Source organism: Phoenix dactylifera, chromosome 5, assembly GCF_009389715.1.
Source record: "Phoenix dactylifera cultivar Barhee BC4 chromosome 5, palm_55x_up_171113_PBpolish2nd_filt_p, whole genome shotgun sequence".
NCBI lineage: Eukaryota > Viridiplantae > Streptophyta > Magnoliopsida > Arecales > Arecaceae > Phoenix > Phoenix dactylifera.
The window spans coordinates 7,612,138-7,627,854 of NC_052396.1; the positions used below are offsets into that span (position 1 = coordinate 7,612,138).

At 38.5% G+C, this 15,717-nt stretch overlaps 1 protein-coding gene across 1 annotated transcript; it reads right to left on the reverse strand.

Annotated features, from left to right (window-relative positions):
• Positions 1 to 7,847: 7,847 nt before the first annotated feature.
• Positions 7,848 to 15,342, reverse strand: LOC103702894 (B3 domain-containing protein Os02g0683500-like). The gene is made up of 3 exons (XM_017841739.3): positions 13,362 to 15,342; positions 9,316 to 9,513; positions 7,848 to 8,047 (listed from the first exon to the last, which is right to left on the reverse strand). Exon 1 carries the CDS (start codon positions 14,922 to 14,924, stop codon positions 13,878 to 13,880), a length of 1,047 nt encoding a protein of 348 aa, XP_017697228.1. The 5' UTR covers positions 14,925 to 15,342; the 3' UTR covers positions 7,848 to 8,047; positions 9,316 to 9,513; positions 13,362 to 13,877.
• Between the last annotated feature and the right edge of the window lie 375 nt (positions 15,343 to 15,717).

Here is a 15,717-nt window from a genome sequence, read left to right on the forward strand (position 1 = left end):
ATGCCATGTTTTTTTTGTAATCACTAGATTGACAACTTCGTTAATAAGAGGGGTCTATAATTTTTATTTTTTTAAATAGCCACTAAAAAAAATTTGTGCCTAGAATCTATCCTACTCTCTTTTAGTTTTTTGCTTTTCTTTGGGCTCGTTCAATCGTTTTCTCTCAACTTCTTTGATTTTTTTTTTTTTCATTTATATTCCGATCTGCACACAATTTTTTTTTTCCTGTTCGCCGTGCGTCTCGACATGGAAGGTTTTTCCAAAACGGCGTTGAGGTATAAAGATCACGGGAAAGCGGTGCTTCAGATGCGTAGAAAATTCAACGTGGTCCCATGCAAACCCTGGACGTACTCTTATCGATTATCACGCCTACCCTTCGTCCCTCCAGTTCCTATTACAAAAGAAATATGGAATGTTATATTAAGACATTATAAATGTCTTATAAGACACCACGTTAATGCTCGAACTCCATTCTCTCTCTCTCTCTCTCTCTCTCTCTCTCTCTCGTCACAGTATTTGTCACCCTAGAGAGAGAGAGAGAGAGAGGCAGTCACGTTATCCACATCATCCCACATTATTAATAACGGTCCCATAGGTAAACACCTCACCGTAGTATTATATATGCGCTTTAAATCGTACAAAATGATCTGTTACATCACTCAGAGTCATAATTAACTTATCATACTCTGGTAATATTATAATGATATACAATAGAATATATGTGTGTATATATATTAGAATAAATAGTGATGTCTCCAGGGAAAAAAAAAAAAAAGGCCCCATTGGTTTGTTTCATGAGGCCATTAGAATGACCATTATGCTGTTATGTATGGTCGCCACATGATATAGGTTCCACAACTGATACAAAAGATTAATCGCCTAAAGCTATGTCTATTTCATATTCCATTATAGACTCCCATATGTGTCTGCGTAGATTATAACTTGACTTACTTCAATATGGAAACTTGTGATCAGTATTAAATGACAAGCTCGTTTCTTCCTGTTTTATGTATGTGACTCAGGGTCTAATCACTGTAGTCATGTTTAGATAATCTGCTCCCTTTTGAACGAGTTGCTGCGGTAGTTTTTATTATACTAACTGAATAGGTATTAACCCTTCTTTTGGAATGCAGCAGCTCAAATATCTCAAAGAGGTTAGGGGACACAACCTTCTAAATGGATGTAATCAAGAACTTACTTGGCTTATTTATCATGTTCCTCCGTTTAAGTAATAGATCAGCCATCAAGATCAACAGTTAAGATTGGTCAGGCACTACTTAGCTGGTGGCAGATGTTAACTGAAGTTTGAGAAATCAACTTTATGCCTTAGAATTTTGAGTTAAGGCCTAAGTTGTTTCCTATACTTTCTCTCTCATGCTTATTAAGGAGTGTATTTGATAATTCCTTGAGATGTCTTTGATTTTGTACATTTTACATTAGGACAGTATGCTGGATTCTTAGTTAATTAAATGTCAAATATTTGACACACAAAAAATCGATATGGTTTAGTAGAGGATGAGAGATGGTAGTTGCAGAGATCATAGTCTATATATGTTACCTAATCACTTGGGCTAAAAGCTTTGTAAGCTTTTTTTTTTTTTTTTTGATTTTTTTGAGAAAAATTCTCTTTCCAGTTTCTGGCCATTAAAAGAATAGGTTTTTCTCCCCCTTCTAGGAGCCATGTGCCATTCCTCAATCCCTTCCTGTTGACCGTGGACTAAAGCGATGTTCTCTTCCCCCACCCCTCCAGTAGCCGCCTGTAGTAGTGGTTCCCGAACCGCCCCTCTGGCTGGTAACCCACGACGGCGCCACTGCCGTCGCTGGCTGGCGCCGCACGCGGCCCGCTTCTCCGCCGCCATCTCCACGTCCATCGATCAATCCGGCTCGCCGGTCCCGAAGAAGTTGTACAGCTGGTGCCGGAAAAAGCGGCAATGCAGCTTCCCGATGCTATGTACCTCTGCAGGAAGGAGAGAATCACCTCAAGCGGTGGGCTTTTTTTTAGGTTATTAGGGTTTGTGATTCTGGAATGGCTAAGAGACTAACGATTTCGCACTCAGTGAAGCCTCGGCTGGTGAAATTGGCAAGAGTTTTGGTGTAGTTGTCGTCGAGGCTAGGATCTAGAGCTGGGCCTCGTCGAAGAAGCTCCGCTTGCTATGTCTCCTTTCCGTCAGGACCGGGTAGAAGGGCCCTCCGGCCTTTCCAAACGTGAAATCCTAAATCAAGAACCACCAAGAATTGAAAAGCGGAAGGAGGAGATAAGGGTTTGTACCTGGACAAGGCCGTCTCATGCGGCTAGGACCAGGATGTCGGCACCGGAGACGGTGGCTGGGCAGACGGCCTAGGGTTTCTTGTTGGGACTCCCGCATATTTTCAGGATTATAAAAAGGTATTTTATATAATTATAATAATTTATTACGGATATTTTGGTAAAAATACAGCTTTTTTATGGAGCCTAAAAGTAATTTTTTTAGAGAAGCTTCAAAATTGAACTACTTCCAAAAACTCTGCCAAAGGGGGCCTTACTCATTAGCCCTCTTTTAACCATCCTTTGATGCCTAATAAATTGCCCAACGCTGATGAGAAGCTGGGGTAAAAGTATATCTACGTTGTGTTGTTACTTTTTTTCTGAAAAATAGAAGAAACTTAAATAACATAAAATGTTATATACTCAGGATGGATGCGATGACAATAATGGAGGATAGGAGTTGGCATGTTCATGCACATAAAAAGCATAGATTGCTCTGATCTCGCAATTATTTGTGGATCCCATTTTATTAGAGCCACTTTTCTGGAAAAGAGATGAAGTGGGATGCTGATAAAATGTGATAGTCTGATCACGAGAAGTGCAACAGGTTAAAGAATGGAACCTGCTCTTGAATTCTAAAGCCATGTTCTTCTTTTCTCTTACCCTTTTTAGTTGACTATGGTCTTTAGAGGTCTAGCTTTTAAAGTGGAGTCCTGTAACAAATGAGAAGTCCAGCCATTTGTGACCCACATGAACACGTATCGGAATTTGTTTGAGTTGTTTTAATTCGATCTGAACTCTAATTTTCAAGATAAGCCTCCAATAGGTAATGAGATATATTTGGTGGCGGCTGTGATAAAGTTAAATTTTACGCAACTGTAATGGAGATAACGCCCATCTGATCAGTCTTTGTAATTGGCTCTGATACTGTTTCTCATGGATTAGGAACATTATAAAAGGACATTCCCTACGGACTTGATCCTCAACTCATCTGAGAATGCTTGTGAGGTCCTCTCCATCAAGAATACTCGCAGTTAGGTTTGGAAAATCAAGATGTTGCTCATGGGTGATGACGAGCACATTCGGATCTTCTTCTTGTGATTGCAGTAAGGTTGGTTTCAGAGATCATGGCGGCATCAATGGTTTCATCTTCATATAAGTTATATTGCCCAATGCAGTTTAATACCCATCTCAATCTAGAAATTTTTCCTCCCTTGGGCAAGAAAGGGGCCGGGTGCACAAGGTGTTGGAGAGCGGAACCAACCCTCCGTTAAATTGTAAGTGCACTTTTTTTCCCAGTTTCTCTTCTAAACTTTAATCATACTAGGACTAAGATGTCTACATGGAAAATTTTCTTTATATTTTCTGGGTACTTGGAGAAATCATGCTGGCTAGTTGTGAGTCGTGCAAGAGAGGCCATGCATAAATAGTTTTTATCCGAATGAACTACTAAATCATCCTCTGAGAAAAAAATCAAATTAAAATTGTTCATTGGGAACCACTAAAGGGAGTTACGTCAATTACCAAGGAAAATGGCCAATGGAGAAAATCATGCAAAAGAAGATTTTTTTTTTTCTGTAAATAACTATTTCTTCTTCCACTTTAAGATAATGAAGCCTCTTGATTTATATCCTAGCATATTTAACAACATTAGTCGGTTGCCTTCTATCTTAGGCGAGACATCCTTTGAGAGTGAACGATCTGTTCTACTCCAGGAATTTCTGTAAGGTTAGTCTTATACGAACCTGTAATAAGAGTGGGTGCTCACGCCCGCCATTGATTTAGTTGCTTAGGGTCCAAAGCTTCCTCAGCAGTGGAGACCCATCCTACTGTCAAGGGAGCAAATCAAGTCTTGCCTACAGAATGTATCTCCAACTTGTCTATGTATGGGGTTTCAAGGGATTCGAGTGACAAATTTTTCCGTTATTGGTGGACACCATATCCCACCTAATCCAAACAGTAGCTCATATCATACATGTTGTGCATTATCGATCTCCTGGTCTACATTTTCACTTATCTTTTCGAAATCTTTTAATTGAAACACTAATTCTATATCGCCCAAGCCTGAGTGATTTTCCAATCACTTCATCCATCTTTGTTCATATTTAATAGATAAGTAGAGCATCTACAAAAGGACAAAAGTGGTGCTCTGATGCTCTGATATGTACGCCTTTATGTATGCTTCTATTAAATGAGGTGTCGCAGACAAGAGACTTCTGCAATGGCCTCATCACTATTCGTTAGTCAAATGTCATCAGGGGTCTAGCTAGCGAGAATAAGAACAAAGAAAGTGGCTTGGCAAGAATATATATATATATATATATATATATATATATATATATATATATATATATATATATATATATATATATATATATATATGCGTGTGCGTGTGCGTGTGTACTTTTTTCTATTGAAAGATTATCGCTGCGTTCTTTATTTTGCATGCCCCCTTTTTCCTTCAGATAGACAGAAAGCTCAAGTACATATAGGTTTCTAATAATAATAAAAAAAATTGTACTAGCTTGTGCCTTAATAATAGGGCTCTCCTTTTTTTTAAGGCTGTAAAAATAACTAAAGTTGTCCACTGTAGATAATAGGTCAAGATTTTTTGTTTGAATAAGCTAGTCCACAATTTGGATGTTATACTTCCATCACAGTCGGCCCCAAGCATGGTTATATTCAACTAAACTTTGACGGCTCTATTTAAGGCAATGCTTATGATTTGCTCTGGGTTTCTGATCAGAGACCATGAAGGTAATCTTATGTATGCAGCCGAATATCATTCCATGGGCAAAACTGCTCCAATGGATGACCTCTAGGAAGCATGGAGAGGGATCAAAGTAGCCACTTTGTTTTATATATGGTTAGGGATACATGGATAGAAGGTGACTTGCAAGCAGTAATTACATGGCTTTGGAAGGACATTTTCAGCACTTTCGTCCCACCCATGCCTTCCTGCTTCTTGGAGTCTACTCACTTCTTTTCCCTAATCCATGGTTACTCACATCTTTGCTGATTGGTAGACGCTACCTCTAGCTCAGTATTAGCAAAATTAGATTTTAATTTTCCCTCTCCCCATAGTTACCTTATTCGGGCCCATGCTCAGGAAGTTGGTCATTGTAGATGTTGGTCTTTTTCTTGGAGGCTCTTAGCCTCTACTTTCTACACCACCCCATGGTCTTTTTTCTTGGAAGCTCTTAGCCTCTACTTTCTACAGCCCCATGGTCTTTTTTCTTGAAAACATTTTCCATTTTGTATTAAGCATAGTTTTGGAAATACAAATAATAGTATAAAAAAAGACTGTCTGGTTCATCTTTGAGTACATGGTTGTGGTTAATGACTAGAGAATTTGGAATATTTTAGCTTTTTACAAATCACACCTAATTTTTTATTGAAATGATATATAAACTTTTATTACCATTATTCATAAAGTGATCTAGGAAGATCTTCAAACTCGATGTAGACTATTTTGGTTAGTATGAGTAGGAGATGGACAGGGTATATGAGCAAGATCCGTCACATCGAGAAGCTAAATCGTAGGCCAAGCTTTTGGAAGCTAAAACTTGGTTATGTGACACCCGATTGAGATTATCATTTTTTGAAAAAAAATAGATAATTTTTTGAGATATACGATGTGATGCCATACCTATTAGACAACGACATCCCTAGCGATTGAGCCCAAATTCTATTATTTGGGACTTGAAATAGATCGGTCAAACCAAAAGTTTTCTTTTCTGGTAAAACTTTGATCGAGCTTATCTTTCAATTCGAGAAGAATCAAATGGAGCGACAGCAGGCAGAATTGATGTAGAAGTCGAGATCTACCTCTTGGAAGAATTTTAGCTTTTTTTAGTTTACTTCTATAGAGATGTTTATTTTAGGAAAGAATTAAGAAGAAAAATCTAATCCGAATTGTGCAAGGACGGGCTCATCATTATAAATAGAGTCATTATTTTTTTCATTAATGAAAGAAAGAGTACTTAAGCTCTACTTTAGTTCTTTCAGTTTCTTTTATCTTTTTTTTTGAGTGATTCGAATTGAGTAGGTTGAGAAAATCTTTCTTCTCCCAATCAGATCACCAAAAATATTGATCTTTTTTGCAAAAAACCTTCTTAGTTAACTTAATAGATTTGTAGATAGTCGTTTTCTTAAATGTTTGTCGAATTGTTATACATGGAGGATAGATTTACCCCTCTTCCCAAAAGTTTTTTCCTCCTTTTCTTTCTCTTTACTTCCTCATGTTTCTTTTTTAGTCCCATCGTACATCATCAATTAGACACTTCTCATTGTTTAATTAAAACTTTTATTATATATTCATTCTAATTAAAGATGCTCTTGAGATATCGCAACCCCCCCCCCCCCCCCCCCCCCCCGGGGCCCCGTAGCCATCATGAAGGCAGTAACTAAGAGCTTTACCACCTACTAGACCATCCACTTCCTAGTCCTCTTATCTTAATCTTGTTAAAGATCTTATCCACAAACTCACCCTCCCTATACTTGTTGGTGATAGAGCTTTGAAGATATTGGCGATGATCTCAGGGAAGAAGGAAGAAGGTTGAACTTATTGTGATTCTAGTTGATGAAGATCTTGGTGAGCATGCAATTAGCATGACCACTAATGTTGTAAAGGATATCTTGGCGAAGATCTTGTCATGTTTACACGAACTATCATAATGAAGTTGTTGGCACTACCGACACTATCAAAGGTGACATTGGGGACATTGTAAACCTAGATACGTAATGGACATTGTGACAAGCCCTGGAGGTAGTCCTTGAGCATAAGGGATGGGCTATGGTGGGCACCATTTTGTCAAGCGAGATGCCTCTGAAGAGGTGGTGGAGGCCACAAGCAGTGATGGCACGAAAGCAGAGATATTGTGGAAGTGGAGCCTATTATTCTTGCACCACTCGATGCTGCCATCAATGATAACCCAATTAGGGTCCATATATTAGGATGGCATTGATGGTCTTCTTGATAGGGTCGTCATCCTCAATAAGGATGGTGATGGAGCACTGGCAGGTAATGGAGAGGATGAAGTCCTAAGGAAAGTGGTCGCTGGTGAAGGGAGGCCATGCGGTTGCATATGGAGATTGGAACCCCTTCTCCCTAATATTTAGGGATAGATTTTGGGCCATCCTTACCAGTCTAGTTGGTGTCGCAACACTTGTCAATTGATTGTTCGACCTAAGATTCTCGAATAGGATTTCAAGGAGAAAAATGAGGGGATGAAGAAGGGTGAAACAGAGGGGGTTGCAGTTGAGGAATCTTGAGGGGTTTTAGCATCTAATTAGCGAGAAATTTTTTTTCCATTTCTTTTTCCTGCTCCCTTTTTCTAGGGATAGAATAGTAAATATCCATCCTAGTTAACCTAACCATGGACCATGGTTACTTGGGTTGATGTAGCCTAATAGAAGGGCCTAATTATAATTTAAATAGATATTTTCTAAGTCAATTTATAAATAGTGATTAGGTACGATTTCATATAAAATTTGAACAAAATATTGGGTGTCGTTTGCACCAAAAAAAAACTTATTTTCTCTTTTTTCTTGAAATCAAGGATTATTCTAAAGCAAAAAAGGCTATGAGGACAAAACTCTGGAACAATTTGTTTCAAGCAAAGTTGTGGAAATGAGAATATAGAATAAAAAAGTAGTGTTTCGAAAGTGTCCAGAAAATAGGTGGCTTCCTTCATTGCAGATCATTTTGGCGGCATGGCTTCAATTGATATCTCTTATATCCTGACTCAGTTTTCTGATTCTATTAGATGTATTCACATATACAAGGATTGTGTGCGCCATCTGTTTCATAAAAAAACAAGTGATTTTGAGCATATCAGTGTCCATGCAGTGAGATATTTAAATAATTAGAATTTGTAAAAGTTGTAATTTTCTTAAGGTAATGTTTCTCTACAAAGAGATGAGAATTAAGGATTAAATGAGTAACCAATTTGTCTTACATCAAGCAATGAAAACGAAAATATATGGAATAAGAATATTGCACTAGGAAATTCATTTTAAGCACATCAACCTTAAATCATATCCATGTAAGAAGATTTTGATGATTAAGGAATTTAAAAAAAAATTTGTATTTTTTGATATCAAGGATTTTTTCGGATGAGAAATGTGGTATAATATGATAAAATATCTGTGTGGCATTATAAACGTCATCATGTCTGCTGTAGTAGAAGTCTTGCATGATGTGCCATCCTTGAAACCTTAGGTCACCATGGACGTGTTTATATTACAACTTTCTGGTAAAAAAATCAATAAGTCACACGTAGTTAAACAAGAAAAGGGCAAAAGGTGGTATTGAACTTTCATCTTTTGGCATTTGACCAGCATCAAGTAAAAGATTGGTATTTTACTATATCTATAGAAGGGACATAAAACAATAAACCCTCTGCGAGATAGACTTATGGCACCATAATAATTTATTGTATTTCCAGAATTTATAAATGATAGAGGAAACGTGAGAACATATGGCAAATGGGGGGCTTTTTGCCAAGACTAATCCCCCTGTGATTGCTGGGTATAATACATGCAATAGGTCCATCAACATTATAGTTCTTTAAGTCTAAATTTTTGGAGATACACCATTTAAGAACAGAACCTGAATATAATTTCGAGTTGCTAAGAAGCGGTGTCTAACCCAAAATGTTTGTTAAGATTTTAATTAGACAAACTTATGATGGAAGTACAGATGCTTTAAATGATTAATTCCTCCTTAGGTTTGCACATCAGCTTCTGTTTCGAGGCATGTAAAAGTCCACTAATAATCACATCCTTGTAGTTAGTTGATAATATGGTTGAGTTGCAATAACATTGCATGGTTACTAAAAGTTCTTTAGTAGAAGGTATAGAGGAATATTAAGGGCCTAAATGGATTCCGGATGAGCCTAAATGGATTCCGGAAGATCTTATCAGTGCAATAATTTTTCATGGCAGAGGTTTAAGCTAAAAATTGTGATGGAAGAGGGATGGTTCCAAGAGATTACGGTAGCTTCAAGCCACAAGTAATCCTATTTTTAAGAAATAATAAATGTGGTAGCAAAGGTGATTTATCTTACCTGTACTTTTACTGATTGCTTGTCGCCTAGGCTTCTCCACCCACTTCCACCTTTTCTGCAGAACTGAACTCCGCCAAGAACCTTGCCGTGAAAATCTTGTCACATTGATATATAAGTTCTATATCTTCAGAATTAAAATCTGCCCAGAGCTTTGCCATCTTATTAAATTCATAAGATCTATGCAATCAGAATTGAACTCTGCCAAGAACCCCGCCATGAAAATTTCATTACATTAGTAAGATATTAATCCAAGTCCAAATGGATCCTAAATAGATAAAATTGAAGCTCTTGTCATCATGGAATATTACTGCACCACCACATATATAGCAAACAATAAGAGCTATAAGAGCATGCATGCTACATAAAATATCTTTTTTTAAAGAAACATGATGGAAATGTCACCATATAGTTTGAACCTAGGACCTCTTATGAGTAGGAGAGGGGCGCCAAATACCTAACTCCTGTGGACTTGAATAAAATAACTGTATTTTAAAAAAAAAATATTTTGCGAATAACCTGTTCTTTTTTTTAAGGACCATAATTTGCTTGACTCGATATGTGTTACTACAACCTTTAGTTTTATCTTTTAATAATGTTGATTCAAATTTCTCTATGATACAGTGCAAAGATAGTAAATGAGAACTACTAATGAGAAATACTATAACGAGCAATTTTTGTTAGAGAAAATTTCTTCTAATGAGACATACTGTGTGTGGGGGGTCTAATTCTCTCGCCCACTCACAACTTCTAATTTTTCATCTTCTATTTTATTTTTTATGTATTTTTTCCTGTTAAATCCATTGAACTTTTCCACTCCCTGCATGTTTTTTTCCTTGGCCTAACTATTATGAAATCTCATCTAGGATTTTTTAAATAAATTCAATTCATAAGTCTTCCCTAGTGTGATTTATTCAGATAAAGAAGCATTGCGGTTCAACAAGTTCAAAAATATCATATCTTCCTTTGAAAGTGAATCATGATTTTCTCAGTTATCTTCATCTTTCAAATATGTGACACTTAACTCAATTAGCGGTAGAATTAGAAGGTTAATTAAATTTGAATAGATTAAATTTGTCTTAGTTCTTCTGTCTAGCTAAATATATGACGATCTGTTGGTCGTGCATTGGAAAGATTTTGGGTACTTAAATAGAAATAAAATCTCAATTGATAATTTCTGGCTAACCTTTTTGGATAAGATTCTAGGTTACAATTTGAAAGTATTTTACTTACACAATCCATCTTAGGTTTTCATGTCCATAATGAAAATTATCATAATGATGAGGCCATACATAATTCACTTACAGTTTTCAAGTACAAGCTACTAGTTCATCAAAAAAAAAAAAAAGTGTAAGCTATTAGAATAATCCTTAAAATGGAAATTATGGCCAGCAGTTACCTATATTAGAATAATCCTTAACCTTTTCTAATAGGATTCGTATTGTGACTTAATTTCATATATTTATACCTTCATTCAAACTTTAAGCATAATAATTAGAAACAAATTGAAAAAAAAGTAAGGGAAAGCTTTTTTTTTTTTTGGTAGAACGTAAGGGAAAGCTTTGAGTTAGAAGTTTACTACTACACGAGCTTTCATGTGCCTATGATAGATGGGTAAATGCCCATAGAAAGATAGATAATTTAAAATGTTGACTAAATTACTAAAATCCTAATCTTGGAAAAAAAAAATCTAGTTGAATCAAACTGTACTATAATCTTATGCACAAACTTTTTTTTACTACAGAAATTGCCAACCATGAAAAAACTCAGCTTTCAAGCAGTATAAAGACAAAAAGAAAACTAAACAGGTAAAAGGAGACTTGCAGCCTCGAAGCTGGCCTTCAACAAACGAACTGTGCCTCAGGAAAGATATATAGCTGTTTTCAGTCTCTCTGCAAATGTGGCCACACAATGCATCGTGGAATCGAAAGACATGTAGCTGTTTTCAGTTGTAGTATAGCATAAGATGTCAAGTGCTGGCCTAGTTTCACGACTAGGTATGTCAGCTATGGATGAAAAGATAGGGTAAGTTCTTTATCCAAAAAAAGAGGATAGGTTATATGATAGTTCAAATAAGGATAACGGTTTCTTTTTTTTCAAGAAATATTAAGCTTTGTAATAGTCCAAGTAAACGAAGAAAACATCACAGATAAAAGGACAGTCGATGAAGGTGATATTTCAGACATGTATTTATAAGATATATCCACCATACGGAGGTTACTACATTTTTGAATAAATAAGCTATAACAACAATGGAAAACGAGTTAGCTATATTATAATTAATATCTACCAACTTATATATAATTAAGATATATATTTGTTTCTTTTTCTTCTTCTACAGACACAAAAGATGGGATAACTGATCATCTTTTGATACCTAGGATATCTATACAATACTAATGATCAAACTGTACAGCTATTATCAATATTATAATGAGTTAATGATCTACATGCAAGATGAATGAGTAAAATTTTGTTGCTTAGAATGTAACGAGAAGAAATAGCTATCCCATTATTGGCAACCTTATGCTTTCATATCTTAGGAGCACCCTGCATCGAGGCAATCCTGAGGAACAGCTTCCATACATAGTGTCATAATGACTGATTGACCATTACTTGGTTCATTCAACTAAGTCATGCATGCATACTACTGTAAATGTTCTTAATTATGATGAAAATAATGTGGATAAGTATGTATAGTTATGATACATATAGAAGCTTGGTCAGTGTCTAAAACCTTTGAACACTCATCACTTCTTTAAAAAACAAGAAAAGGTTTGAACACCTTCTTAAATTGAGTTTCCACAAAAACTGCCTACAAAATCTTCTCTCACACTAGTTGAAATTCGATCAGTTTCACCCACCATTTTGATTAAAGAAAAGAAATTCTATGTTTATTCATTCCCTGATTGTAAAAGGTAGCTATTGTTATTTTCATAGAATTATCACGCGCATTGTAATGTGACCTATCACCACAGTCCTGTAGACATGGCAGGCAAATACTCAAGTTTCATGAGGCATCTAGGATGCCCAATTCAAATATTTTAAGGGAATTCATCTAAGTTTCAGGAGTTCCAAATTGTAGATTATTGATGAAATGAGCAAAAGATTCATTCATTAGTTCTCACAAGGTCCCCCAAGAGAAAGTCAAAGCTATCAATAAGAAAAGGGAAAAGGAGACCAAGATAAAATGAAAATAATGGAAAATTAAGAATTTAATACCAAACTAAGGAAAAAAAACCAATAAAAAAAATTTTTTTTTGCCTTTTTTTTTTTCCGGGACAAAGCTATAAAAGAGGGGATGAGGTTATTAGCAAGTCCCTGTCTGTCTATAAAACTGGTAGTCATGGAGAATGAGTTTTTACATTCGAATTCTTTTTTATCCCAAACAAATCTTGAAATCAGATCCGCAGTACCGACTTTTCTTCAGCTGCTATCCTTTAATTCGTTTGTTTATTGATTGATTATCTTTTATTTGTTTTCTTGGTATGTGTTACAAGTACATGACCAACCAACTGAACTTTATATCGAAAATTCTATTTCACTCATTCCCTATTATGGTTACCTCTTATACGACGCCCACTGCAGGTGCTCCCAACATCTTATCTCTTGTGGGTATACCTCAGTACAGTTAGAAATAACTATAATGCAACAGAAAGGTTAGCGAGTTCGTCGACATTCAACTTTCTTAAATGAAGTACATGATCATCTTGGCAACGATCTTCTTCACTCTCTGCCACCTTAAAGATCTCTTGGATGGTATTCAACACACATCCATTACAATTCTTACAACACATTAAACAGGGTGTCCCAATCTTTATTAGCATTAGCAGTACTCTCCTTTCATCAATTGGAGTCCATTACTAAAGCCTGACCACTTAAAATAGTATAATTTCTTTAAAGGAAAAAAGAGAGAATTCTGCACATCTTACTCCTATCATAACCCATCATGCATGAATGACAACATACGAGTTGCTGTCATGACAGGCAAAGATAAAATCCCAATGCACAAGAGATAAGAAATGGATGGAGAAGGATTGAGATCTGACCTCTTTTGCTCCATAACTGTCTGTCCTCTTTAAGGCGTGCCCAGTGATTTGGAGCTATGTGAGGAGGATGTGACTGAAACAACCTAGCAGCACAACAATGAGTAATCTGAAGGCAAAAATATCGAAGCTTGAGAGCTTATACCAACGCAGGCGACGGAACAAGGGCAAATCCCCAAACTAATGTAGGTTACACAGATGGAAGATGTTTATCCTATGTAGGGCATAAGGGGGATCTATACGTATAATATATTTACAGTTGGAGTAGGAAATCTAAAAGAAGGAAAAGGAAAAGGAAAAGGAAAAGAAAATTTAATGTGGATGCTTCCTTCCTTTCTTCCCAACCCCACTCATGCCAAGTATCCCAATTATTCCTCATGCTCCAACAAGCCAAGCGCTAAAAAGAAAGAATCTTTGAACCTTCCTCTCATTCAGTTCAATGTCCATCCCACTTCCAGGTATAGAGATCATGAGGGGTATGATGATTTCCTCCCTCCCCATTTTCCTCCTTTGAAGCCTTCACATGTCAAGATCCAGCGGTGACTGCTTCTCCTTGCCCGGCGAGGGCGAGGAGGCCATCGAAGATTCGGCACCACCTTGGGACCACTGGGGAACTGGGGCTGTTGAACGGGGTTGCATCCGGCGCATGCTGAGACGCAGACCGTTGTCGTCGACGGCACTGCCGTCCGGTTCAGGACAGTCGAGGTCCACCCCGAATAGCCTGACCCGCTTTGCTGTTGCCTGACTGTGGACGAGCGGCACCGAATCCAGAACCATTGGCACGCCGGCCACCACTTCATCCCCGCTGCTGCCTCCGCCGCCTGGTTGCACCCCAATCTGTGGCGGCCCTGCCGCTGCCGACCTAAAGAAAAGAAGCTGCCCGCTGCTGGGGCATGCAGCGTTGTACCCGTACCCCTGATGGCCGTGGTCGTACACTGCTGCTGCTGGGGGGACGAAGAGCCGGCCGCCCCACGGGCTCACCGATCGGGTCAGCGACACTCCCGGGAGGGGGAGGGGAAGGCGCGGCAGCTGTCGCAGCGGATCATGAGCCTCAGGCCGCCGCCTCCAGTCGATAAAGAGGCGGTCGCGGCCGGCTTCACCGACACCTCGACCGAAGGAGACAGTATCCCCAGCATCAAGCCTCTTCTCCTTGACAAAGCGGCTCCAACCCTTGGTCATCACGTAGCTCTGGCTGCTGTTCCAGTAGGAGTAGCGGAACCGCCACGGCTTCCCCGTCCGGTCCTCGAAGCTCAACAGCATCCCCTTCCCGTTGGCCGACATGTCGAGCGGGAAGTACTTCTCGGCGTGCTGCTTTGGGATCACCAGCCGGTTGAGCTTGCCGACATCGCTCGGCGTCACCACCTTGTCAAACATGTGCTCCTTCTCTACATAAGGAGCATCGCTGCTGCTCCCCCCTCCGCTCCCCGACGCTCCACCGGACCATCGGAGCACGGTGGAGGAAGAGGAAGGGGAGGAAGAAGAAGAAGAAGAAGGAACAAGAGGTGGGTGCTTGGAATCATCATCCTCACCGTAAAACCTATCTCTTCTTCCATGTGTGAAATCCATCTTGACTTTGAGGTCTGAAAGAGCTGCTGAGGAACCAAAAATAAAAACTAGTGCTGCTTCTGCTACTACTATTACTCACCTGTGGTATGATAGATCTTTCACTTTCTTTTCTTTTCTTTCTATACTTTTCTTCCTTCTCTATTCCTGTTGATGATTTGTCTTGAGAGCGAGAGATCTGATGGGAGGCCAAGGGAGAAAGGATCGGTCGGTGCCTTCAGCTTTGACTGGAAATCAGGGAGGGCAGTAGATTCGGCGGGTTACTGCTGATCCCTTGGGGGAATAGATCGGACGTGGGTGGTTTCCTGGCGCTGCCAACCGATTGCCTCGAAGGTTCCCCGAAGGGCGGGGAGGGTATTTTAGCTTCCAACAAGCCAAATGGGAGGATGGGGAGAAGCACAGGCCGCTAGGGGGGAGGGAGGGAGAGAGACGAAAGATAGGATTGGTACGTTAGCTTTATACCGGAGAGAGGGGAGTGGGGGGCTGAGGGGGGCCCATGAATTATCTGGTTGGGCTCATGTGGAGCTTGTCCCTCTCATCATTTGGGAATTTATATATGGCTCGCGATAAGCCCCAAAAAGCCAGTTATTCTAGGGAACTTGATCTTGAGACTGATTTGCTATTGTGTCAAAAAAAAAATTAACATATATCTATCTACACATGCAATATTATACAGGGCTCATAAACAAAACTATGTGATACCCCAACTAGTATATATATTATGATGGTGTGTTTTATATACAAGGAATATAAAGCTCGTGATTTGTGGAGGGAGCAATAATAGTGGTGTCAGTGT